The sequence below is a fragment of the Rhinoderma darwinii genome, chromosome 1, assembly GCF_050947455.1.
Source record: "Rhinoderma darwinii isolate aRhiDar2 chromosome 1, aRhiDar2.hap1, whole genome shotgun sequence".
In the NCBI taxonomy this organism is placed as follows: Eukaryota; Metazoa; Chordata; class Amphibia; order Anura; family Rhinodermatidae; genus Rhinoderma; species Rhinoderma darwinii.
This window is the reverse complement of record NC_134687.1, coordinates 373,295,007-373,320,660: the sequence shown is the minus strand read 5'-3', so window position 1 is coordinate 373,320,660 and position 25,654 is coordinate 373,295,007. Positions and strand designations below refer to the sequence as shown.

General features: G+C 42.3%; 1 protein-coding gene across 2 annotated transcripts in view; it reads right to left on the bottom strand.

Moving 5' to 3' along the window:
* SMC5 (structural maintenance of chromosomes 5) overlaps positions 1–25,654 on the bottom strand; it is a 172,253-nt gene that overhangs the window by 68,095 nt on the left and 78,504 nt on the right. For both annotated transcript variants that reach the window (XM_075827967.1, XM_075827973.1), the window contains exons 15-16: positions 20,902–21,071; positions 5,017–5,140 (exon numbers count right to left, since the gene is read on the bottom strand). In XM_075827967.1, the coding sequence (XP_075684082.1) occupies positions 5,017–5,140; positions 20,902–21,071 (294 nt within the window). The remainder of the gene's footprint in view (positions 1–5,016; positions 5,141–20,901; positions 21,072–25,654) is intronic.

Sequence of the window (25,654 nt, the reverse complement as noted above, 5' to 3'; positions counted from 1 at the left end):
AAAAGTTGAATTAAAACAAACACACATTGGGGGGAGCTTATGAAGACTGACATTTCATTAAACGAGTCGGACGTAAAGTTTGTTTGGAGGTGTAAGACACCAAGGTGCATCTGTGAGTAGGTTGGCTAGGTTGTAGTACCAAGCCCGGCAGGACAGAGTCACCAGTATTGCGGTAACTCCTTAATCTTCATAAGAGCTCTGGGCAGTATTGGAAGAGGTACAGAAGAAATAAAACCTTCAAAGGAGTGACCAGGGCCTCTACTGCGATGGCCCTGGTCACATAAGGCCAGCGTGGAAGCTCATGGTCGAGACGGGAAGAGATCCATGTCTGGAGTGCCCTACCTTTGGCAAATCTGAAGGAAGGTGTCCAGTTAAAAAAAAAAAAAAACAACATTCCCCAGGATCCGACCATTCCCGACTGAGGAAATCTGCGGCCCAATTGTTAACTCCCGGTACATGAAACACAGACAGAACTTGCATGTGATTCTCCGCTCAGCGGAGGTTCAGAGAAGACTCCCAGTGTTACCCGGGTCCTGGTGCTGCCCTGATGGTTTAGATATATGTACGCCGAAGCGTGGAGTCCAATGGGAGAGGGCCAGGAAGATTGCTTTCAAATCCAGAAGGTTATCTCCTCTGGTGATCAAACGCCCTGGACTGTGTGGAGACCAAAAACTGCTCCCCACCCATCTGTCGAGAGGACTAGCCACTGGAGGGTAAGATAGGACGGTCTCTGAAGAATAGCAGACTAGGTTTACTTCCCTTATCGCAACTGACGAAACCGAGAGGGCAGGAGAATCAACCTGTCCAGTGTGCCCTGAGACTTAGCCCAGAGTGCGAGAATTGTCCTCTGTTGGGTTCTTGTGTGGAATAACGCCTATGGAACGGCCTCGAAAGTCGATAGAATATTGAAAGAGGCAAATGCTGGACACCGTTCAGAACCTGCTACCATGTAGGCAGACTTGGCCTTGGAGTACAATTTTTTTGCCAAGAGAATCACTAAGTGATGCTGCATCTAACAGTGGGATGGTAGTGCTTTTAGACAACTGCAAAATAGGTGGACCCACTGAAGGAGAAACAGCCCATTTAGAAATAAAATCCTCCTGGAAAGGAACCCATGTATTCATACGTTTTGAAACGGACAAGCGCATGACACGGTCTTTCTATTTCTTGAATAAGATATCCTCAAACTCGAAATAGTTTGCAAAAAATAGCCTCTGACTCCTTTCATGGCGAAAGCAGTGGCGCACGCAGGGGGAGTTCCCAGTTGTCTGGAAACTTTCCTGTGACCAGGGCCGGAAGGCCCTTACATACCATTGTACTCAATTGTATCTGTGTCCTTAGGACGCGGATACAATTGACAGAGCTGGCACATTAGGCACTTTTCTTGTGATGCAATGAGTTAGTCATCACGCAAGCTATATCGTTCCGCTGGAGCAGGCCTAGTCAGAAGAGAGCAGGCCTACGTCGCTGGAAGAAACAGAAACGGGGACAGGTGAGTGTTAATTGAAGCGTGCGGCACATTCTACAGGGGGCACCAAGTGCGGCACATTCTTCAGGGGGCACCAAGTGCGGCACATTCTATGCCGCTTTTTACGCTACGAGTAGCGGTCAGCACATAGCCACTAGCCTAGCCCTTTGTACTAGAGCTTGTAATATAAAGAGCTAGGCTGAATAAGTGCAGACCAATACTGGTAGCGTAAAAACCAGAAGGTAGCGATAGCGTTGCGAAATTAACTTTTGTCTAAAAAGTATGCATTTGGAAACCCCCCTTTAAAAACCCTGTGTTTCCCATTGGTGGTAAGGATATTTCTTCCTTAAAGGGGGAGGTGGAGTCATTCTTAACATGTAAGGGGTCCCTAACAGCACGTATCAACGCCTGATTGGCAGCGGTCAACTGTGAGTACAATTCTGTGGATCCTCCAGAGGAAAAAGGACTGATCCGGTCAGGAAGCATTACCTTCAGTACTGGTCTTAACTGGGGATAATAGCAGAAAACCTGGAGGAGGAGCAGGACTTGTCCCTTGTGCTACTGCGTTTTTTACGTGACCTACCAGAAGAAGCAAACGCATTGTATCTAGGGAGGAGACATTAATCTGGGCCGCTATGTGAGACGGAAAGCGCTCCAAAGACTCAACCATAGTGTGGGAAAGTCTGAAAAGATCTGCTAAGGCATGGGAAAAGGACCTTACCCAGTCAGAGGGTGCCACATCCCGTAGGGGAGGAAGAGCTCTGGAAGGTTCTGGATTGCAGGCAAAGTGGGGTAGGCTGGCCGCAGGTGAACTTAATATATCTGCCGAAGGCATAGAAAAAAGAGAAGATGCTAGCAGCAGTAAACAATTTAAAAATAAGGTACCAAAAATATATGGTGCACGCCAGGAGGGTACCAGGTTAAAAAGTGGTTTGTTTATTTCAAAAGTAGCAGCCACAGGCATAGAATGTTGCCATGCTTACCTGGGACAACGGCATGATGGGGTCCACCCGAGACAAAGACATGTCACAAGGAGAGGGACAGACTAGTAGTATCAAAAGAAGAGCGACTGCTGAGGGAACTCCTCTAGCCAACAAAATGAATGATCCCTGAAACAATTAGCCACCATAGCTAGCCTACTGGGCCCTGGTGCTGTGTACCACCTGCAAAGGCTGTAGAGAAGGCAGAGGAACTCTGCTAAGCAGCTGGATATGGAGCTGGAGTTAGAAGACTGGAGAATCCTGACTTAATGGCGCCGAAGCTGTGACCTGTTCAACTGACCCCTAGAAGCTAGTTTACAAGAGATAGCTCCTTTACCAGTTCCCGTGCTGCAGAGAACAGCCCCATCAGAGACGTCATCTTTGGCAGCCAGTACAGCAGACCAATGAGTCCGATAGGTAAGGAAAGATTACATGACCAAGGTGGGTGGGGCCATATAATTTACAACCTGGCCTATAAAAAAAAAAAAAAAAAACTGACTAAATTTATTCTGGCCATTGGCGGTACAGAAACGACCGGCGCTGCCAGCAATCGTTCCTTTCTACTTTCCAGGCTTCCTTTGGAGTGCTGGAATGTTGCCCAGTAAGCCGCTCCCCATTCTAATTCAGAAAACCCGCTACAGTCCCCTAGACATGGTCCCTAGCATAGTAGTAGTATGGAGGAGGGCGGATAGTAATGAGTACCAAGGGGAAGTACACTCCTCTTGGGCGTGCCTGCAGGTGTACGCATTATCACCTATTCAGTAAGCTCTCACAATCGTAGAGTTTGCACCCTTTGAGACATCACTATCCAGTGTTACAAAAAAAAAAATGTGTGTAAGAATGAATATTACTTTGTACAAATGATATACTCCTTCCTATTCTCAGATGGGATTAACTGCATTATCTGTTTTGTCTAGATTTGTTTGGGTCGTCGGCCCAAGCAGTAATGTCAAGGGGAATGATCACAATCAGTTGTCAGTGACTAAACTGGCAAAACACAGTTCTAATTGTTCCTGTATTTAGTAAATTTCCAGTGAAACATGCGACATCACAATAGATGTAATGGTGGGACAGGATTTCCAGTATCAAGTGCAAGTCAGCAGATCTGCTTACCCGACAATTTCTTACGTAAGGATAATTAGTAATAGCGATTTTATGGTGTTTAGCATGGGCCACACAATCAAGAAAAAACATGTCCACAAGATGGAGACCAAGAAAAATGCCTGCCCTAAATTGTAGCACTGTTTGCAATGTTTTGTGTGGTTGGCGCAAAAGCAAAGAAGAAGTCCCGCTCACCCACGTGCCGATATGGCTTAGAAATCAGGCAGACTTAGGCTATGTTCACACAGCAAACCAAAAACAGACGTAAATACGGAGCTGTTTTCAAGGAAAAACAGCCCCTGGTTTTCAGCCGTTTTTTTAAAGAAAGTGTTTTTTGCGGCGTTTTCTACGGCTGTTTTTCTATCGGGTCAATAAAAACCGTCTCAAGAAGGGACATGCAACATATGTGTTCACATGGCCTATTTTCAGCAGTTTTTTAGTCCTTAAATGCAGGGGCTGAACATCTCCAAATACCTGCCCATTGATTTAAATGGGAAAAACGGCATTCCGTTCCCAGGGGGCGCTTTTTACGCGGCCGTTTGTAAAAACTCCTCGTAAATAGAAGTGCAGGTCACTTCTTGAGCCATTTTTTGAGTTGTTTTTTTATTCACTCGATAGAAAAACAGCTTCAAAAACGGCCGTAAAAAACGCCACAAAAAACGCTAGTTGCTTAGAAAATGGCTGAAAATCAGAGGCGGTTTTCCCTTGAAAAGAGCTCCGTATTTTCAGCTGTTTTCTGTTAAGCGTGTAAACATACCCATATTGTAAAGCTAGAATGGTGATCATTCGTTATGGTATGGCTTTACAAGATAGAATAAGGATTCATTTTTTAGGTAAACTTTACGGAGCTACTTAATTAAAAGTGCAATGAAAGGGAAAAAAAATTAAAAACCACAATTTTTCTCGTTCTGAACAAAATTAAAATAAAAAGAAAAATAATACCATCAAAACACAGCATCCAAAAGTTTACATTTTGCTCTGGACATGATGAATACAGAGAACATTCAAAAATAAATATTTTCTGGGAACAGAGGGAGTGCATGCCATGTACTGATGGGGACGTTGCTGTGCTCCGGGGGGGTGATGTCGGATCCGTCAGAAGTGCCGTGGGTTCTCTTGATCTGCTTCCATTTTTTATCCTCTCTCTGACACAGGCTATATCTGTAGGTGCTCTGAGATGCGTAGTGGTTTTGGTTCTGGTTGCCGTGGTGCCCACGGTAATGCTAGTATTGCTCATTCTATATTGACATGTATTTCTAATATTCATGTTTTCTGTTTCCAATTTTACTTTCTCTTCTGCTAGATCAGAGGACTGCTGTGCATTGTGTTTTGGAACTTCGTATGCATAACTTTTTATTATTTTGTATTGCTATATATGTATGCTTTCTGAGAATATTTTTGCTGTATTATGATTCAGATAAAAATAAAAGAATGTTAAAAAAATATATATTTTTTTTTTATCCTCACCTTTATTAACTCTGTGAGCTCTGTAAGAAATGTCTTTTTCTGGACATTAATTTCTCTAATCTTGCCATCGGCTTGTTGTTCATAATCCTCCAAGTTCATATTTTCTTGCTCTAACTGCTTTAAGCTGGGAAAGAGACAGTTATTTAGGAGCGTTACCATATAGATAACTTAAGTTACAAAGCATATCACTGCACAAGACAGATTTGTCACCAGATCTACTACACAAGATTTGTCACCAAATCAACTATACCCTGCATGCTAGGTAAAGCTTAACCCATAAATTAACCCACAAAGCTTGTCAGGGTGGACTAAAAACCAGATCAGAATGCAGCAGTCCATCCCCAAGAAAGGTGTGATATAGTTTGCGTTGTGTGGTTTTAGTATCCTAGTTATGGTGAATAGATTTCCACCCCAATCAGCAGAACAGGAGTAGTAGTACTTAAAAAACAAAACAAAAAAAAAAAAAGAACAAAAAACTGTTTTTAAACTCAAGAAAATGTATTCATTATCAACTACTTCCCGCCGCAGCCCTTTTTCAGATTTATATTTTAGTTTTTTTCTCTCCACCTTCCAAAAGCCATAAACTTTTTTTTATTTTTCCGTCGATATAGCCCTATGAGGGCTTGATTTTTGCGGGACAAGTTGCAGCTTTTCATGGCACCATTTATTGTACCATATTATGCACTAGGAAACAGGAAAAAATAAATTTGTGGGGCAGAAAATAAAAAACAAAAAAGTGTTCACCGTGCAATTAAAACGACATGTTGCTTTATTCTCAGGTCAATTATTAGGCTCTGTTCACACAGCTTTTTGGAGGCGCAAAAATCTGCCTGAAAATTCCTGAAGGAATTTTGAGGCAGATTTTTACCTGCCTGCACTCTTCGCCGTGTTTTTTTGTTGCTTTTTTCCCTCAGCGTTTTTCGGCCGCGGCCTTTGAGCAACGCAGGCAAAAACCGCCGCAAATAACGCTTTCTCTGCCTCTCATTGATGTCAATGGGAGGTCAGAGACAGAAACACCTGAAGAAAGGGCATGATGCTTTTTTCCCACTTGCAGAAAAAAAAACGCCTCCGCCTCCCATTAAAATCAACGGGAGGCGGTTTCAGACTTTTTTTAGTGCGGTTTCCGCATCAAAAACAACGCCAAAATGGGATTTTTTTTTTTTTTTATGGACATAAAAATAAATAAATACTTTAACCCGTTAGTGACCGGCCCATAGTCTTTTTACGTCGGTCACTAACGGGCCTTATTCCGATGCCATAGACTTTTTACGTCGCGGCATCGGAATAAGTAAACAGAGCAGGGAGTCGTCAAATCTCCCTGCTCTCAGCTGCCAGAGGCAGCTGAGGGCTGGGAGCGTCCCTGCTCTGCCGTGTGAGATCGATATTAGTATCGATCTCACCCGTTTAACCACTCAGATGCGGTGCTCAATAGCGAGCACCGCATCGGAGTGGTTTTGGAGAGAGGGAGGGAGCTCCCTCTCTCCCCCACCGACACCCGGCGATACGATCGCCGAGTGTCTGTGTCTCTAATGGCAGCCGGGGGTCTAATAAAGGCCCCCAGGTCTGCCTGGAGCGAATGCCTGCTAGATCATGCCGGAGGCATGACCTAGCAGATGCCTGTCCGTTTTAAACGGACAGGCAGTAATACACTGCAATACAAAAGTATTGCAGTGTATTATAAATGCGATCGCAGAATCGCATATTATAGTCCCCTAATGGGACTAGTAAAAAAGTTAAAAAAAAAGTTTAATGAAGTTAATTAAAAAAAAAATGTGAAAAAAAATGAAAAACCCAGCTTTTCCCCTTACAAAATGCTTTACTATTAAAAAAAACAAAATAAAGTAAAAAAGTTACACATATTCGGTATCGCCGCGTCCGTAACGAGCCCAACTATAAATCTATTACATTATATAACCCGCACGGTGAACGCCATAAAAAACTATGGAAAAATTGCTGTTTTCTGTGAATCCTGACTTGTGATAAAATGTGATAAAAAGTGATCAAAAAGTCGCATCTACTCCAAAATGGTACCAATAAAAACTACAAGTCGTCCCGCAAAAAAAAAGCCCTCATACAACCGCATCGGCGAAAAAATAAAAACGTTACGGCTCTTCAAATATGGAGACACAAAAACAAACAATTTTGAAAAAGAAGCGTTTTTACTGTGTAAAAGTAGTAAAACATACAAAAACTATACAAATTTGATATCGTTGCAATCGTAACAACCCACTGAATAAAGTTATTGTGTTATTTATAGCACGCGGTAAATGGCGTAGATTTAGGACGCAAAAAAGTGGTGAAATTTCAGATTTTTTTCTATTTTCCCCCCCCCAAAAAAAGTTAATAAAAGTTAATCAATAAATAATATGTACCTCAAAATGGTGGTATTAAAAAACACAACTTGTCCCGCAAAAAACAAGACCTTATACAGCGATGTCGACGCAAAAATAAAAAAGTTATAGCTCTTGGAATGAGACGATGGAAAAACTTAAAACATAGCTTGGTCATTAACGTCTAAAATAGGCTGATCATTAAGGGGTTAAAAGTGATATTTACTTTTTTTATTAGTCCCTAGGGGACTTGAACCATGGATCGCTAGCACTATATACTGCAATACTAATACTGCAATACTAATACTGCAGTATATTGCATTTCTGGCAAGCTTCCATTAACCCCTTCAGGACAAAGCTCATTTTGGCCTTCAGGACCAGCCCCATTTTTTCAAATCTGACATGTGTCACTTTGTGTGGTAATAACTCTGAAATGTTTTCACCTATCCAAGCGCTTCTGAGATTGTTTACTTGTGACATATTGGACTTTGCTAGTGAAAAAATTGTCGATAAATTCAATATTTAAAAGCACCCCAACATTTGTAAAGCAAGGGAAGGCGTGCCATTTGGAGCACAGATTTTGCTGGAATGGTTTTTGGTGCCATGTCGTGTTTGCAACGCCCTGGTGGGACCAAAACAGTAAAAAAAAAAAAAAAAATGATCCCATTTTGGATACTACATCCCTCAAGGAATTTAACCCAATAGTGTTTTTGCAGAATCTTATGGAAATCTGGCATGAAGAATAACATTTTAATTTTTTTTCACAAATGCGTCATTTCTAGGACATATTGTTCCTACATAGTACATGAAACGGATAAAAAAAAAACACACCCCAACATTATCTAGTTTCTCCTGTGTCCAGAAATACCCCCACTTAGGCCGTAATCTGCTGCATGCCCACACAGTGTGGCCCCAAAGCAAAGAAGCACCCTTTGGCCTTTCAGGACATAATTTTAGCTTGATTGAATTGATAAGGCCCCACTCCATACCTGTAAAGGATTTGAGCTGGCAGAACGATCTGACACCCCTAGAAGTGACCCCCATTTTGAAAACTCCACCCCTAAGGTATTCACCTAGTGGTTTAATGAGTGTTTGTACCGCTAGGTTTTCATAGCCGGAATCATGGTATTTAGGTGGTAATTTTTTTTACCAAATCTATTATTTTTGGGGCATGGTTGCCTTCCACAGCATATTAACCCGTAGAAGTGCATTTGCCAGTGTATGTAACTATGCCATGCTAACAAAGCAGCTGACCAACAAATGTGTCAGTCCATTGCTGTTAAGAACAGTTAAAGCAGGGAGAAATAAAATTAGAACTGTATTGGACTGAAAGGCAATATATTTGAGAACTGGAGGAAGATGTTTATAACTTGAGCATGTTCACAGGATGAAAGAACAGGGCTTTATAACGTCACTTCTGTTTTTCAAAGGAACTGGTCATACAACGTCTCTTTAGCCCCATCAATCTCTATATCAGAGTCGAACTTGCCAAGGGACATTGGCACACCATTACAGGTCCCTGCCCGGCAAAGTAGGAACCGTAATGTGCGCAAAACACCTACAGAATATATAAAAGGGCAGTGTCCAACACCATCTTTATGGACAGTAAAGGATCACTAATCCCCTAAGAGACTCAGTTTTCCTGGAAGTATTTTCGGGTTTAACAGGTTGTGAAAAAACCTGAACAAAACAACAAAAATAACCATAATGTTTTGATCAGGAACAGCTCGTAAATTGAGTAACCTCCAAATATAAAGAACTATGCCCATATCACCAGTTTCTAAGAATTAATATAACCGCTTTATATTGCAGGACATAGTTATAATAATAGGCACACTCAGTAAAATGATAGTAAAAAAATACATGTATTGAAGGAATAATACATTTATATGAGATTATGCTGTCAAATAAAAAATACTTTTTTTTTCATCTCAAGTATGCTATTTCAGTGATTCCAACTGACCTTATTTTGAAAACTCTACCCTTCAAGGTATTCATCTAGGGATATAGTGAGAATTTTGTTAGGGGTTTTTCAAAAATATTTTAATTTTGTGTGACCAATTATAACGTGAAACCACGTAGGCATTCATCTAGGGGTGTAGTAAGAATTTTTAGTTTTGTTTGGGCTTCTTTTAAAATTTTAGTAAGTGGGCAAAAATATATGAAAATAAAATTACTTCGCTTCAAAAATCAATTTAGAATGGCCAATTTGTAAAATGAACGGGTGTATAAATATAATAATCTAAAACTCAGTTGAGGTATGGTAAAGTGTAAAGCATTCATTGATGCATAGGCCTGGCTTTGTGGGGCATGTCTCAAACTGGTTAATAGTGTTTTTTCTAAAGCCTTTTTTGGAACACACCCGACATTTTTTCTGGGGTCTTTTCTTGTCAGTGGGGGGGGGGGGGGGGGTTTACCTAGAGAAAGTGCTGGCTTGGGATTATACGGCAACTGATCTCCCGAAGAAGTGCCCTCCCCTTCTGGCTTGTCAAAAAAAAGGCCTTAATAATGGTCTCCTGAAATTGGAGAAATGTATTTCTATTGCCTGCGTATCTGGACACCACAAATGCATTATACATTGCCATTTGCGTGAGGTGGACTGCCAGCTTTGTGTACCAGGTCTTACTTTTCCGCATGGCACTATACGGCTTTATTACCTAATCAGATAGATCCACCACACCCATAAAGCGGTTATAATCCAGTATGCAGGCAGGCTTGGCAGTTGTGGTGCTGGAGCCACGAACTGGAACGTGGATGCTGCTATCCTTATGGATGCTAGATAGAATGTGGACATCTTTCTTGTCCCTATATTTCACTAGCAGCATATTCTCGCGGCACATTGCTTTGCTTTCTCCTTTTGGCAATGTCTGGCCCAGGAAGGTTTTGGGGAGGCCCTTAGAATTTTTTTTTATCGTGCCACAGACCACTGTTGCTCTTGCCAAAAGGCATTTTTGGAGAGGGATACTGTTATAGAATGTCTATATAGACATTATATCACTGGCCAAGTAGCGGGTGTATAAGATCCCACACAAATTTTCCGCTGACACTAAGGGAAGGGGGGCACTCTGGGGGATCAATTTTGGAATCCGGAAACAATGTGTAACCGGTGGAACTTTCGCAAATCTTATATAGCTTTATTCCATACCGGGCCCTTTTATTTAGGAAGTATTGACGGAAGTGGAGCCTTCCCTTAAAACGGACGAGAGACTCGTCAACCGCCATATTTTTACCTGGGGTGTAAATTTGGGCAAATTTTAAATTCAAATGGTTGATGATAGGCCTTATTTTATATAAACTGTAAAAATTTGGATCATCGGGTGATGGGCAGCAGGTATTATCTGTATAATGCAGAAATTTGAGGACGACCTCAAATATTTTTCTGGTCATAATGGTGCCATAAAGGGGGTATTATATAGGACATCCGATGACCATTAGTCCCTAATGCTGGGTTTCTTTATGAGGCCCATATTCAGTAACAGGACCCAAATCTTGCAAAGCTAATCTGAGTTTGTGGGGGTCCAAATTTGGCCTTTGGAATAGTAAGATGTGGGATTGTGGGCGAGAAATTGTTACGCATAATTTCTGATTGACCATTAAATTGATATATTCAGCAGAGAAAAATAATTTGAAAAAAATCTAACTCTCCAAACCCCGTTGTCTCCACTTGGATTCCCGAGGATGCGGTGAAGTCGGGAACCTGCGGGGCATAATTTGTAGCAGGCATCCATATCGCCTCACTATCGGGGGGCTGGTCAGAACCAGCAACTCTTCTGCGCTGCTGGGGGGGGGGGGGGGCTCATCAGACTCGCTAGACCAAGATGATATCCGCACAAACTGCATTTCATCCTAGCTAGCAGTGTCTGTATCCGAGCATAGCATAGCGTATGCCTCCTCTGGGCTATAACATTTCTGCGCCATATTGCAGTAATGTACACTACAATGTAACAGATATAATTTTATTGTAACCCTAAAACATAACGGTCCCAAAGAAAAAAATGTATTTTATATTTTTTAAAACTTTTTTTTGCTATTATTAACTAGAAAAAAAAACTGGCGCTCTCAAAAATGTAGGAGCGGAATGGAACGGACTGGATCACTGCGTAAAACGGTCACTGTATGTGGCACGGCAACAGCGAATGGTGGCGATCTGTGTGGATCGTACTGGACACTGACACAGCTCAATGTTCTCTCACTGGGCAGTGAGGGGGCGATCTGGGGGTATTTAGGGTATCGCCAAAAGTAATATGGCGCAGTAATTTCACTGGGGTAATGGGTGGGCGATTTGGGGATTATTTTATAATTACTGGGACAGGAGAGAGCTGGGGAGGTCTAGAAAAGATCTTTATTCACTTTTCTTTCTGACAGGGCTTCACACACCGACTCTCACAAGCTCTCTGACAGAAAGGAGCTGGTCAGAGCAGGTGATGAAAAGAATCCTGCGTCTTGTTTACCTATGCTGTGATTGGTCATTCAGTTTTAAATGACCAATCACAGAACCGCTCTGATTGGTCCTGTGCCGGCGAGCGGTAAGTGTCTTGTCACTTGAAGCCGCGATCTGCCCGTTGTCACCATGTCATTTGACATGGTGACCGTTAAAATGACATGGTGACCGTTTATTGTGGTCACGTAACTATACGTGAGAAGGCGGGAAAACACCGCCGATGATCACGTACAGTTACTTGATTAGGAGGGAAGGGTTTAAGATGGCCTTCATTAGGCCCTCAGGCGGTCATGCCAACCATCGGCACCCCACGATTGCGTCTCGGGGGGAGGCCAGTGGGCTCTTAGAGAGAGTTGCCCCTCTCTGTTTAACGCTTTAAATGCTGCAGTCACTTTTGTCCGTAGCATCTAAGGGGTTAAACGAGTGGGATCGCACTCTAGTGCAATCCCACTCATTACAGTTAAGTGTCAGCTGCAACATATAGCAGAGACCCTGCATTGTATTTTATAATCTTATAAAATTTACCTTTTTTTATTTCTAGGTTTAAAGATCCATTTCTTCAAAAGGTAGAGTATGATTAAATGATTGTATTCAAATCACTGACCTCAGGGGGAGAGGAGTGATCCAAAATGTAGCTACCATTTTTCTAGCATGGTATAGTCTCACAGAGGAAGGTGCCAGAGAAGTAAATGATTAATCAACAGGAGGCAAACCTTGGGGTCGTCCCAAATGGATCTTCCAGTGAGATTTGGCAGGCAGAAGGATTTGTTTATGGCGTAAAGACAGTAAGTTACTATACAGAATAGAAATTGCAATTCGCTGGGAGCCATCAAAATATTTAGGGATGGGAAAGGCTTCATCTGTAATTGGTCTCCAGGAAAGGGAGTCTGGAGCGCATGTTTAAGTTGGAGAGGAGGGAAATGAGTCATTGGTGAGAATAATTTTCTCTGAACTGTCGAAAACATGGGAACACACTTCCCCAAACAAATGTCCCCCATGAAAAAAATCTCCTTAGTCTTCCATCTAGAGGCACTTGGGAGTTTAACCCCTTCCCTAGCCCATGTGGTTGTCCTACAGATCTGTTCTAGGGATGTAGAAGACTTCTGAACCCATGGGACTGCTATAAGCTCTAGTGGATTTCTGTCCCCGTTTTCATAATATTCAGAGAATCTCTAGTGACTGGTATAGTGCCAAGGGACTGGCGCAGGGCAAATGTGGTGCCTATTTTCAAAAAGGGCTCTAGGTCTTTCCCGGGTAATTATAGACCAGTAAGCTTAACATCCATCGTGGGGAGAATGTTTGAGGGGCTATTGAGGGACTATATACAGGATTATGTGACAAAAAATAGTATTATAAGTGACAGCCAGCACGGTTTTACTAAGGACAGAAGTTGTCAAACTAACCTGATTTGTTTTTATGAAGAGGTGAGCAGAAGCCTAGACAGAGGGGCCGCTGTGGACATAGTGTTTTTGGACTTTGCAAAGGCATTTGACACTGTCCCCCATAGACGCCTAATGGGTAAATTAAGGACTATAGGTTTAGAAAATATAGTTTGTAATTGGCTTGAGAATTGGCTCAAGGACAGTATCCAGATAGTTGTGGTAAATGATTCCTACTCTGAATGGTCCCCGGTAATAAGTGGTGTACCCCAGGGTTCAGTGCTGGGACCACTATTATTCAACTTATTTATTAATGATATAGAGGATGGGATTAATAGCACTATTTCTATTTTTGCAGATGACACCAAGCTATGTAATATAGTTCAGTCTATGGAAGATGTTCGTGAATTGCAAGCAGATTTAAACAAACTGAGTGTTTGGGCATCCAGTTGGCAAATGAAGTTTAATGTAGATAAATGTAAAGTTATGCATCTGGGTACCAACAACCTGCATGCATCATATGTCCTAGGGGGAGCTACACGGGGGGGTTCACTTGTTGAGAAGGATCTGGGTGTACTTGTAAATCATAAACTAAACAACAGCATGCAGTGTCAATCAGCTGCTTCAAAGGCCAGCAGGATATGGTCGTGTATTAAAAGAGGCATGGACTCACGGGACAGGGATATAATATTGCCACTTTACAAAGCATTAGTGAGTTCATAGAAACAATGTCCTGGAGTTAGAAAAAATACAAAGAAGAGCAACGAAGCTAATTAGGGGCATGGAGAATTTAAGTTATGAGGAAAGATTAAAAGAACTAAACCTATTTAGCCTTGAAAAAAAGACGACTAAGGGGGGACATGATTAACTTATATAAATATATTAATGGCACATACAAAAAATATGGTGAAATCCTGTTCCATGTAAAAACTCCCTCAAAAAACAAGGGGGCACTCCCTCCGTCTGGAGAAAAAAAGGTTCAACCTGCAGAGGCGACAAGCCTTCTTTACTGTGAGAACTGTGAATCTATGGGATAGTCTACTGCAGGAGCTGCTCACAGCAGGGACAGTAGATGGCTTTAAAAAAGGCTTAGATAATTTCCTAGAACAAAAAAATATTCGCTCCTATGTGTAGAAATTTTTCCCTTCCCTTTTCCCGTCCCTTGGTTGAACTTGATGGACATGTGTCTTTTTTCAGCCGTACTAACTATGTAACTATGTAAAGAAACCGGTGGATCATTCCCCTGAGCCTTGTACGATTCACATATAGCCATCGAGCAATGGTACCTTTGGCGGCTCTTTTGCATTTGTTAGGCCCCTGATATGGAGAAAATACTTAAACCTATTCAATAACTCATGAGTGTGACTCCATGGCATCATGAGTGTGATCTTATAATCTAAGAAGACTAAGAAAGGATATTGAACGCTCTTAGATCAGTTCAGGAGAAAGAGAAGAATCAGGCAGTGACCAAAAAGTATTAGGGGAGAACATAGTAGGCAATTTAGAATGACTAGATAAGGTTATTATGGAGGGAGGTAGCTATTTTTCCCTTTAGCGTGACTACACTGTAGAGTTATATTATAAAAAAGGCAAAAAGATCCCTTATGGTTAGAATCACATAGACCTAGATCTTTGATTAACCAGGACATTAAATATACGAGTAAAATCTTAGCGGACATGATGGCAGTGTTTATGCCGTGCTTGGATTTTCAAGGAACAATGGCTTTTATCAAGAATAGAACTATGGTTAAAAGCATAAAGAAGAGTCTCGGCAGTGATAGATTGGGCAATAATAAATGTAAAGTTCACTGAGAAAGCGGGTATCTTTATGGTAGATGCAGAGAAAGTGTTCGATAACTTGAGATGGGCATGCCTATTTGCTGCCCTAAAGAGGATTACATTTGGGAGACATATGGTACGTTTTATATAAAACCGATTTATAAACAACTGAAAGCTCAAGAAGTAACAGCAAAAGATAGATCGCCATTAATAAGGATGGGTAGAGGTACAAGACATGGATGCCACCATCCCCTCTAGTTTTTAATTTAGCTATTGAACCTCTTTCCCTTTATATTACTCAAAAAGCAGAGAACAGGACTTTGGGTGGAGAAATTGATACATTGTTCTCCTCAGGCGTTTCATTATTCCTTTCATATTATTTATAATTGGCTGAAAAACAATGCGTTTGTGTGAGGGGATTACTTGGCTGCAGAAGGATGGAAGAAGGCTATGAAATCTGAAATTTTTTGAAGTGAGGTGCTAGAAAAAATGTATTATATATTAGTAGGGTCACAATTCCTTTAAAAAAAATATAATTAGGTCTGCTACATTTTAAAACTTCCAATAAAAGGCTACAACTTCTACATATTTTCTTATTGGCAGTGAAGAACGCTATTGTATTAAACTGGATTAAAATGCAACCGCCAACCGGACATGATATTATCAATATTATGAAATTGAACTTATTTAACCCCATCCAGACATCCGCCGTATATATACGGCGCTGTCAGGAGGGGCTTCCAGCAAAGCGCAGTACAACTACTTCGCAGTGATAGTGCGGGCTCAGGAGCTGAGCCCGCACATCACCGCCAGGGGGCCAGCTGTATGTTACAGCTGGCACCCTTATGTAACAGCCAGGACCGGAGCTAGTCTCTGAACTGGCCGATTAACCCCTCAGATGCCACGTTCAATAGAGATTGCAGCACGTGAGGGGTTTTTAGCCACCGGCACAACAGCAACGTGATCGCTGGGTTGCCGGTGGCTGCAATGGCAACAGGAGGCCTAATCCTGAAAGTGATCGCTGCATCTTAGCTGTTTGTAGCAAAATTGGCAGCCATGAAATGCGATGGCAAGGCTGCCGACTGCTACTATGGCAACAGGAGGCCTAACAATGGCCTCCTGTCTGCTATTGCGGAAGACGATTAGGCCTCGACAACTCAAGGTTCTAATACATTGCACTACATAGGTAGTGCAATGTATTAGAACAGCAAACAAACAGTTGGACCTTTAAATTCCCTAATGGGACTAAAAAAAAAACTAAAAAAAACATTTAGAATTGTAAAAAATAAAAGTTAAGTAATAAAACAAAACACAATCGCCCTTTTTCCGTCATCAAATCATTTATTATTGAAAAAAATAAAACCATACATATTATTTTGTATCGCCGCGTCCGTAACTACAAAAATATTATGTTATTTGTCCACCGCAAGGAACGCCGTAAAAAAACAAGAACTAAAAAACTGTTTTGGTGGTCTCGGTCTTCAAAAAAAATTAATTAAGAACTGATCAAAAAGTCGCCTGTATCCAAAAATGGTACCTATAAAAACAATAGCTTGTCTTGCAAAAAACAAGCCCTCTTACAGCTTCGTCGACGAAAATATGTAAACGTTATGGCTCTTGGAGACAGAAAAAAATGCATTCTTTTTACAAAAGTAATTTCACTGTGCAAAAAGCTGTAAAACAAAAAAGTGCTATAAATTTGGTATCGCCGGAATCGTACTGGCCCGCAGAATAAAGTTAGCATGTAATTTATGACGCGTGGTGAACGCTATATATATATATATATATTAAAAATATAAATTCAGAATTGCTGTTTTTTGGTCACCCGGGTTCCACCAATATAAAAAAAATTATAAAAAAAATAAATAAAAAAATATACAGTTGTGCAAGCCCGAGGGGAACATTTCTTCTGTTTCAAGAGGCGATTTATAAAGGCCCTAAAAACAGGGAACCAGAAAGGGTAGGGCCCAAAACATATCTGCTGGAAGGGAGGGTGCCCATATTATACCAGGACAACACTTTCCCAGTAAAAATTCCCCAAACTGCGAGGGTGCAGAGTGTGAACCAAAAGGGGGATAAGTAAGGACCATTTATCAGTGCGAAAACAGCCTGTGCAGAAAGGATTGTGTCACAGTGTAATGCACATCTATGAATAATTTATGGTTTACCCCATTATTATACCACCTGACTATGCCCCTGATGTACTCTGCCCAGCTTATATGTGCCCCCACATTATAAACTGAAATACCAGTAAAACTCCAAAGAAAACCACCAAGCAAAATCCACGCTCCAAAACCCTCCCTTCTGAACTCTACAGCGTGTCCAAACAGCAGTTTAACTCCACATATATGGCATCGCCATACACGGGAGAACCCTTTTAACAATTTTTGGGGTGTGTGTCTCCAGTGGCACCAGCTGGGCACAACATATTTGCCACTGAAATGGCATATCTAGGGAAAAATGAAAAATTGTTACTTTGCCCCATCCGCAGCGCAATCATTTATGGAAAGGACCTGTGGGTGAAAATGCTCACTACACCCCTTAACAAATGCCTTGAGGGGTGCAGTTTCCAAATGGGGTCACTTCTCAGGGGTTTCTGTTATTATTTCACATCAGAGCTCTGCAATTGTGAACCAATACTGTGTAAATTGCCAAATTAGGCCTCAACTTCGCATGGTACTCTTTCACTCCTGAGCCTGGTCGAATGTCCAGCAAAAGATTAGTGCCCCATGCAGGGTGATTCTAAAACCGGGAAACACAGTATAATAATTAGAGCGCGGTCTGGGCACCACATATTGGCATATCTATGGAAAAAATGAAATTTTCACTCTGCAACATTGAGTGCACACTAATTTCTGCAAAACACCTGCAGGGGTTAACATGCTCACTACACCCCAAGGTGAATACCTTGAGGGGTGTAGCGTCCAGAAACCAATCCAGCAAAATCTGTACTCCAAAAGGTGCTGTAAAGGATCTGCCAGACACAGCTTCTGACACGATCTTCTACCAGTCAGGCTGGGAGGCTGAGGAATGGGAGAGCCTATCGCAGCCTGGCCAGACGGAGCTAGCTCCCGCTCTGTCTATTTATACCTGCATTTCCTGCTCCTCCTTTGCCTGTGATTCTTTTCTGTTTCCTGGCTCTGCTGCTCCTGCTATGATTATTGACCTTGCTTCATTTTTGACCCTGGCTTTACGGACTACGCTCCTGCTCTGCGATTTGTACCTCGTGCACTCCTGGTTTGACTCGGCTCGTTCACTACTCTTGTTGCTTACTGTGTTGCCGTGGGCAACTGCCCCATTTCCCTTAGCTTCTGTGTACCCTTGTCTGTTGTGCACTTATTGAACGTAGGGACCGTCGCCCAGTTGTACGCCGTCGCCTAGGACGGGCCGTTGCAAGTAGGCAGGGACTGAGTGGCGGGTAGATTAGGGCTCACCTGTCTGTCTCCCTACCCAGTCATTACAGGTGCTCCTTCACTTCTGAGCCCTACTGTGTGCCCAAACAGCAGTTTATGACCACATATGGGGTATTTCCGTACTCCAGAGAAGTTGCTTTACAAATGTTGGGGTTCTTTTTTTCCTGTATTTGTTGAGAAAATGAAAAATTGTGAGCTAAAGCCAAGTCTTATTGAAGAAAAAGGATTGTTTTTATTTTCACTGCCCAATTCTAATAAAATCTATGAAACACCTGTGGGGTCAAAAAGCTCCCTACACCCCTATATGAATTCCTGAAGGGGTGTAGTTTCCTAAATGGAGAAACTTTTTGGGCGTTTTCACTGTTTTGGTCTTTGCAAATGCGACATGTCCTCCGCAAACCATTCCTGCTAAATTTGAGCTCCAAAAGCCAAATGGCGCTTTTTCCCTTCTGAGCCCTGCCGTGTGTCCAAACAGCCGTTTATGATCACATGTGGGGTACTGTTTTACTCGGGAGAAATTGCTTTACAAATTTTGTGCTGCTTTTTCTCCTTTAGTCCTCGTAGAAATGAAAAAAAATTAGTTAAGCCTACGTTTTCTTTGAAAGACTGTAGATTTTAATTTTCATAGCCTACATCCAATTATTTCTGCAATAAACCTGTCGGGTCAAAATGCTCACTATACCCCTAGATAATTTCCTTGAGGGGGTCTAGTTTCCCAAATTAGGTCACTTTTGGGGTATTTCCACTGTTTTGGCACCGCAAGACCTCTTCAAACCTGACACAGTGCCCAAAATATTTTCTAATAAAAAGAAGGCCCCAAAATCCACTAGGTGCTCCTTTGGATTAAAATTGAATTTCTAAAAAAATAAAATAAATAAATGAAATTTGTAAATTTCACCTACACTTTGCTTTAATTCGTGTGTAACGTCTAAATGGTTAAGAAACTTTCTAAATGCTGTTCTGAATAATTTGAGGGGTGACGTTTTTAAAATGGGGTGACTCATTGGGGGTTTCTAATATAGAAGGCCCTCAAAGCCACTTCACAACTGAACTGGCCCCTGTAAAAATAGCCTTTTGAAATTTTCTTGAAAATGTGAGAAATTGCTGCTAAAGTTCTAAGCCTTGTAACGTCCAAGAAAAAAAAAAAAGGATGTTAAAAAAAAAAAAAGATGCCAACGTAAAGTAGACATATGGGAAATGTTAATTAGTAACTATTTTGTGTGGTATTGCTATCTGTTTTAAAAGCAGATACATCTAAATTTAGAAAAATGCTAATTTTTTTCTACATTTTGGTGTTTTTCACAAACAAATACTGAACTTATTAAATCACATTTTTCCACTAACAAAGTCCAATGTGTCATGAGAAAATGTCAGAATCGCTTCGATAGGTAATAGCATTCCTAAGTTATTACCACATAAAGTGACTTGTCAGATTTGAAAAATCGGCTGCGTCCACAAGGCCAAAACAGGCTCAGTCCTGAAGGGGTTAAGGAAAAATGGGGACTTTTTTTTTTTTTTTTAGAGAAGATTAATTAAAATCAACATTTTCAAATTATCTGCACATTTGTTTTCAAATATACTGAAAACATGGAGGAAAGAAAAATCTAAAGAACACCAGAAACACCAGGAGGGAAAGAGGGGTTAATATATGATGACTTTGTATTATGTTTTGATAAATAACTAATAAAACATCATTGAAGAAAATTAGTTTTTTGTTAAAGATCAGTGATTTTAGTGAACAAACCCTTAAAGGGAACCGATCACTAGAATTTAGGGCACTAAAACCCCCACCATGTCATTATACTGCTGGGGTCTAGTGTCCTAAACAAGCCCCTCTCAAAACTGTGATTTTAAATTTTGCCCAAAAAGAAGTTATAATACTGTATGAGCTGTATGTAAATCACCTGAGAAGAGTCCTGAGAGGAGTCTTGATATACTGGCCTCTGCTTCATCTGAGCAATGAACATGATGGCGGTTTAGTGCCCCATAATCTAGTGACCGGTTCTCTTTAACTACCATCTCATTTAGGTATGGGGCCTGTCATTTTTCCATTTAGATATTTCTAGAAACAAAAGTTCTTGTAACATGATGGGATATAGTTTCAACCTGGGACAGCAAGACATGCTGCAGTGGACCAAATCATGCCGGAGCTACTACATCACAAGCCAGTTTCTCTATTTAGTGAGACAGCTGGTCATTCAGTACTGTGAGGCATATGGCATGAGCTACATACAGCCAAAATGTACTGTGCTTACTGGTTGTATCCTGTATTGTCATATAATGACAACCATGGTAAGTCGCCATTATGTCTAGATCACCTGCCAGAGACCGTATTTCTCCCCTAGACCACACATTGAGAATGTGCAAACTCCAGCTTTGAAAAGTAAAGTCAGGACAAAGTCTCAGGTTCAGAGGGAAGAAAGATGGGAACGGTTAAGGTCTGGGTAGAAGAGAGAGGTAGAAAAGGCAATTGAGGTGAGTGATCGGCTTGGGAGTACAGAAAGTGATCAGTAGGCCCTACCAGATGTCATTTGTTAACTGACCTGTCATGTTTAGTAGAAATTTTCTGTTCCAGTTGTCTCTTTTTGGTCTTCATATCCAGGATTTCTTTCTTCCTTAACCTCAAGTCATTGTCTTTTTTGTCTAGCAGCTTCTGTTTGCTGATCAGCTCACCCACACGGGCTTCTAATAATGTACACTTTTTTTCAATTTCCTGAAAAAGAAACATGACGCAATCTCATGTCAGAACATTTCTTCCATTCTTTAGGACTGCTGACAGTCAGTACAGATTCATGGTTTCCAAATGAAACTCAAAATCCCAGGAGGCTCCAACCTCAATGCTCATAACTCATGAAGTTAAGCGAACACACAAACATGTTTATTTTTGCTTTACAGTCTTTTTGCTGTGAAGACAAGGTGTTACACTTCAGCACAGTAAGGCTATGTTCACACGGAGTATTTTGCAGGCGGAATTTCTGCCTCAAAATTTCGTTTGGAAGTTTGAGGCAGATTTTCCTCTCCCTGCGCGCCGCGAAATACGCTTTCTCTGCCTCCCATTAAAGTCAATGGGAGGTCAGAGGCGAAAACGCCCGAAGATAGGGCATGTCGCTTCTTTCTCCCGCAAGGCAATTTTACCGCTCGCGGGAGAAAACCGCCCCTGCCTCCCATTGAAATCAACGGGAGGTATATTCGGGCCGTTTTTGACGAGTTTTTGGGCGCGATTTCCGCGTCAAAAACCTCTGCGTGAACTTAGCCTAACAAGAATTATCAGTGATCTCACAAGAGATTTCTTCATAGCTTCTGAATCTTCAATCCTACTAAATCTATTTGTGAAAGAATATTAAAAAAAAAAAGTCAGGGAAGCAAGGACTGGCCTGCCAGTTACCATAGACATGTGATTATCTTTAGGATCCTCCAGCTTAAAAAGGGAATGTGTTGCCTATATTTTCTTTTTACTACTTAAAAATGATACACGTATACATATTCTTTTCTCTAGTCTATTTTTATATTTTCTAATTATACATTTTTATTTTACTTTCTGTATATAAAATTATGTAGGCAACCATCTTGCCTGAGCTGCTGTTGAAGAGTAACTAAACTTTCAGAAAACACTTGATATGTCAGAGACCTATCAGAAGTGTTGATCGGTGGGGATCTGGGTGACGCGTTAGCTTGAAGACAGGCTCACATAAGAACGTCTGAGCCAGTCTTCAGTATAACGAGGAGCACCGATCACAGCCGAAGATGCCGCTGAGCGATCCTCGCCGTTAAACCTTTTATATGCCGTGACAGAGGGTGGGCATCTAAGTTACTAGAAAGAGAGGGATACAGTAAATATATATATATATATATATATATATATATATATATATATATATTGTGACACACACACACACACACACACACACACACACACACACACACACACACACACACTTCTCAATGAACTAGACTATCAAAAAGTTAAATTCATTTCAGTAATTCAATTCAAATGTTGAATTCTTTTAATGTTGATGATTATGGCTAATGGTTAATGAAAACCCAAAATTTAGTGTCTCAGAAAATTAGATTATTATATAAGCTTCCCTTTAGGACTGAGCCTGTTTTGGCCTTCAGTACGGAGCAGATTTTTTTTCAAATCTGACATGTGTCACTTTATGTGGTGATAACTTTGGAATGCTTTTACTTATCCAAGCGATTCTGAGATTGTTTTCTCGTGACATATTGGACTTTATGTTAGTGAAAAAATTTGGTCGATAAATTCAGTATTTATTTCTGTAAACCGCCAAAATTTAGAGAAAATTTGCAAAAAATAGCATTTTTCTCAATTTAAAACGTATCTGCTTGTAAAACAGATCGTAATACCACACAAAAGAGTTACAAGTTAACATTTCCCATATGTCTACTTTATGTTTGCATCGTTTTTTGAACGTTCTTTTTTTTTTCTAGGATATAACAAGGCTTAGAACTTTAGCAGCAATTTCTCATATTTTAAAGAAAATTTAAAAAGGCTATTTTTTCAGGGAACAGTTCAGTTGTGAAGTGGCTTTGAGGGCCATTTTATTTTCTTCATTGACCTCCCTCCTCAGCCCTAGTTTAAATACTCCGCCACCCCAGCTAGAATTCTCTCCCCTAGCACAGCACAGTAGAGGAGAAGGCTTTGGGGTCCTAGAGCACTGGGCTGACTTTGCTGCAGAGGATTTGCACCTGAATGGAAGGGGGTTCCATTCAGGTGCAAATCATCTGCAGCAAAGTCAGCCCAGTGCTCTAGGAACCCAAAGCCTTCTCCTCTACACCAAGACTTGAGCCATGCATTTATCTCCCTGAGGTCCTACTGTCTTTCCTGTGATGCGCATTGGCACAGACAATATTCCAAAGCATACTACCTTGGAGGTCCTTCCATTCAGCTTATATTATTCTTAAGTTTCCTCCACGTACAAAGTATTCGGTCATTGGTACCCAAAATGGCCCAAACAACTGGATAACTAACGTCTATGGCCACGGTCCGTCGTTCTGTCGTTAACCTCGACGGCCGTGGCCATGGACCACTTACCTCGTTGCAGCGTCGTCCTCCTGTCAGGCGCCGGCACTTACTTCCGGACTCAGTGTGTCTCCGGTGGGCGCGCGTCCACGGCCTTAAAGGGCCAGTGCGCGCATTTTTGCAGGAACTCTGCAATTTAGCCCAGGATGCCCTGGGCTATGAAAAGGGGCTCTGTCTCCTTGCTCTTTGCCAGAGCGTAGTTACCCATTGTTTGTCGTGCTTGTGGTCTCCCAGTGTCCCTTGCTCCTGTATCCCGTTTCCGTGCTACCTAGTGCTATTGCCGTGCTGTGCTATTTGCCGTGATGTGCTACAGCCTACGCTTGATCTGCTACGCCTCACCTGACGACTTCCCGCCGCCTGGTCCTGGACGTGCCTGCCTCACTACTGCCTACGATTGCCTCAGGTACCCTCGCTGAACTAATTGAACTCTATACTTACCTGTTTGGCCAGCAGCCATCCCGCTAAGCGGTACGGCCCAGTGGGTCCTCACCCCGCATCGTGACAGTACGCTCTGGCCATGGACTCCGCTGGTCAATTCAAGGGCTTGGCACCCTCCCAAGCCACGCTGGCCATGTTGTGCGTCTGTGCCCTCAAGCCAAAAAAAACCAGCGCCTAGGTTTGGTTGGAGAGACAACCCTGGGCGTCAACACATTGAATCAAGAACGCTCTTCCAAATTATTCATTCCCGTAACCATCATTGCTGGCGAGAGGTCCCATCAGGTCTCCGCATGTCTGGACTCCGGCTCTGCAGCCAACTTCGTCTGCCAGGATCTTGCGGATCTCCTACAGTTGCCTACTATCCCGCTTGCAAGGCCGCTGATCATTGCCTCGGTGGATGGACTGCCATTGCCGGACCCAGTTGTGTCCGTAACCAAGCCATTGAGACTCCAAGTGGGAGCCCTTCATGCTGAACTCATCTCCCTGTTCGTCCTGTCCAAGGCAGTCAACCCCGTGCTGCTGGGTTTGCCTTGGCTTCGTCTGCACGCCCCCGTCCTGGATTGGAGCTCTGGAGAGGTTCTCCAGTGGGGCCCGAAATGTCTTGACCGCTGTCTGGGTCATATCCAGTCACCACAGCCTGCTCCTCTTCAGTCTTTGACAGGTTTGCCTCCCTGGTTCTCGACGTTCGGCGATGTCTTCAATAAAAAGGAGGCCGAGACCTTGCCGCCACACCGGGCATATGACTGTCCAATCGACCTGGTTTCCGGAATAGTCTCCTCCTCGTGGTAGAGTGTACCCTCTCTCCCTGCCAGAGACCCAGTCCATGTAAGCCTACATTAAGGAGAACCTGGAGAGGGGTTTCATTCGTAAATCCTCATTCCCGGCCGGAGCGGGGTTCTTCTTTGTTGAAAAGATGGATCATTACGACCTTGCATTGACTACCGAGACCTAAACCAGATCACGGTGAACAGGTACCCTCTGCCTTTGATTTCTGAACTGTTAGATCGCATACAGGGGGGGGGGGGGCGAAATTTTTTTCTAAACTGGACCTGCGGGAGGCGTATAATCGGTTATGGATTCGTCGAGGTGACGAATGAAAGACTGCCTTTAATACTCGTGATGGGCACTACGAATACTTAGTTATGCCCTTTGTCCTGTGTAACTCCCCCGCAGTATTTCAAGAATTTGTCAATGACATTTTTCGTGATCTCCTTTATGTTTGTGGTGTATCTCGATGACATTTTGATTTTTTTCCCCAGATCCAGTAACACAAAGTCATGTCCGCCAGGTGTTGCTCCGTCTAAGAGAGAATCGCCTTTACGCCAAGTTGGAGAAGTGTGTTTTTGAGAAGAAGTCTCTATCCTTCCTGGGCTAGATTATCTCAGATCAGGGCCTCAAGATGGACCCCCAGAAAGTAAAGGCTGTCCTGGAGTGGCCACGCCCCCAAAGCTTAAGGGCCATACAACGCTTCCTAGGATTCGCCAACTGCTACCGACTCTTCATCCCCAACTTCTCATCTTTGACAGCTCCTATCTCCACCCTCACTAAGAAGGGTATGAATGCCAAGATGTGGACTCCAGAGGCTCAAGCCGCATTTGAATCCTTAAAGAAAGCCTTCACGTCTGCCTCCATTCTGCACCATCCGGATGTATCCCTACAGTTTTCGTTAGAGGTGGACGCTTCCTCGGTGGGTGCTGGTGCACGGTTGTTCCAGAAAAGACCGAAAGGCAAGGCTGTGGTATGTGGCTACTATTCCAAGCGGTTTTCTTCCACAGAGAGCAACTATTCGATTGGGGACCGGGAGTTACTGGCCATCA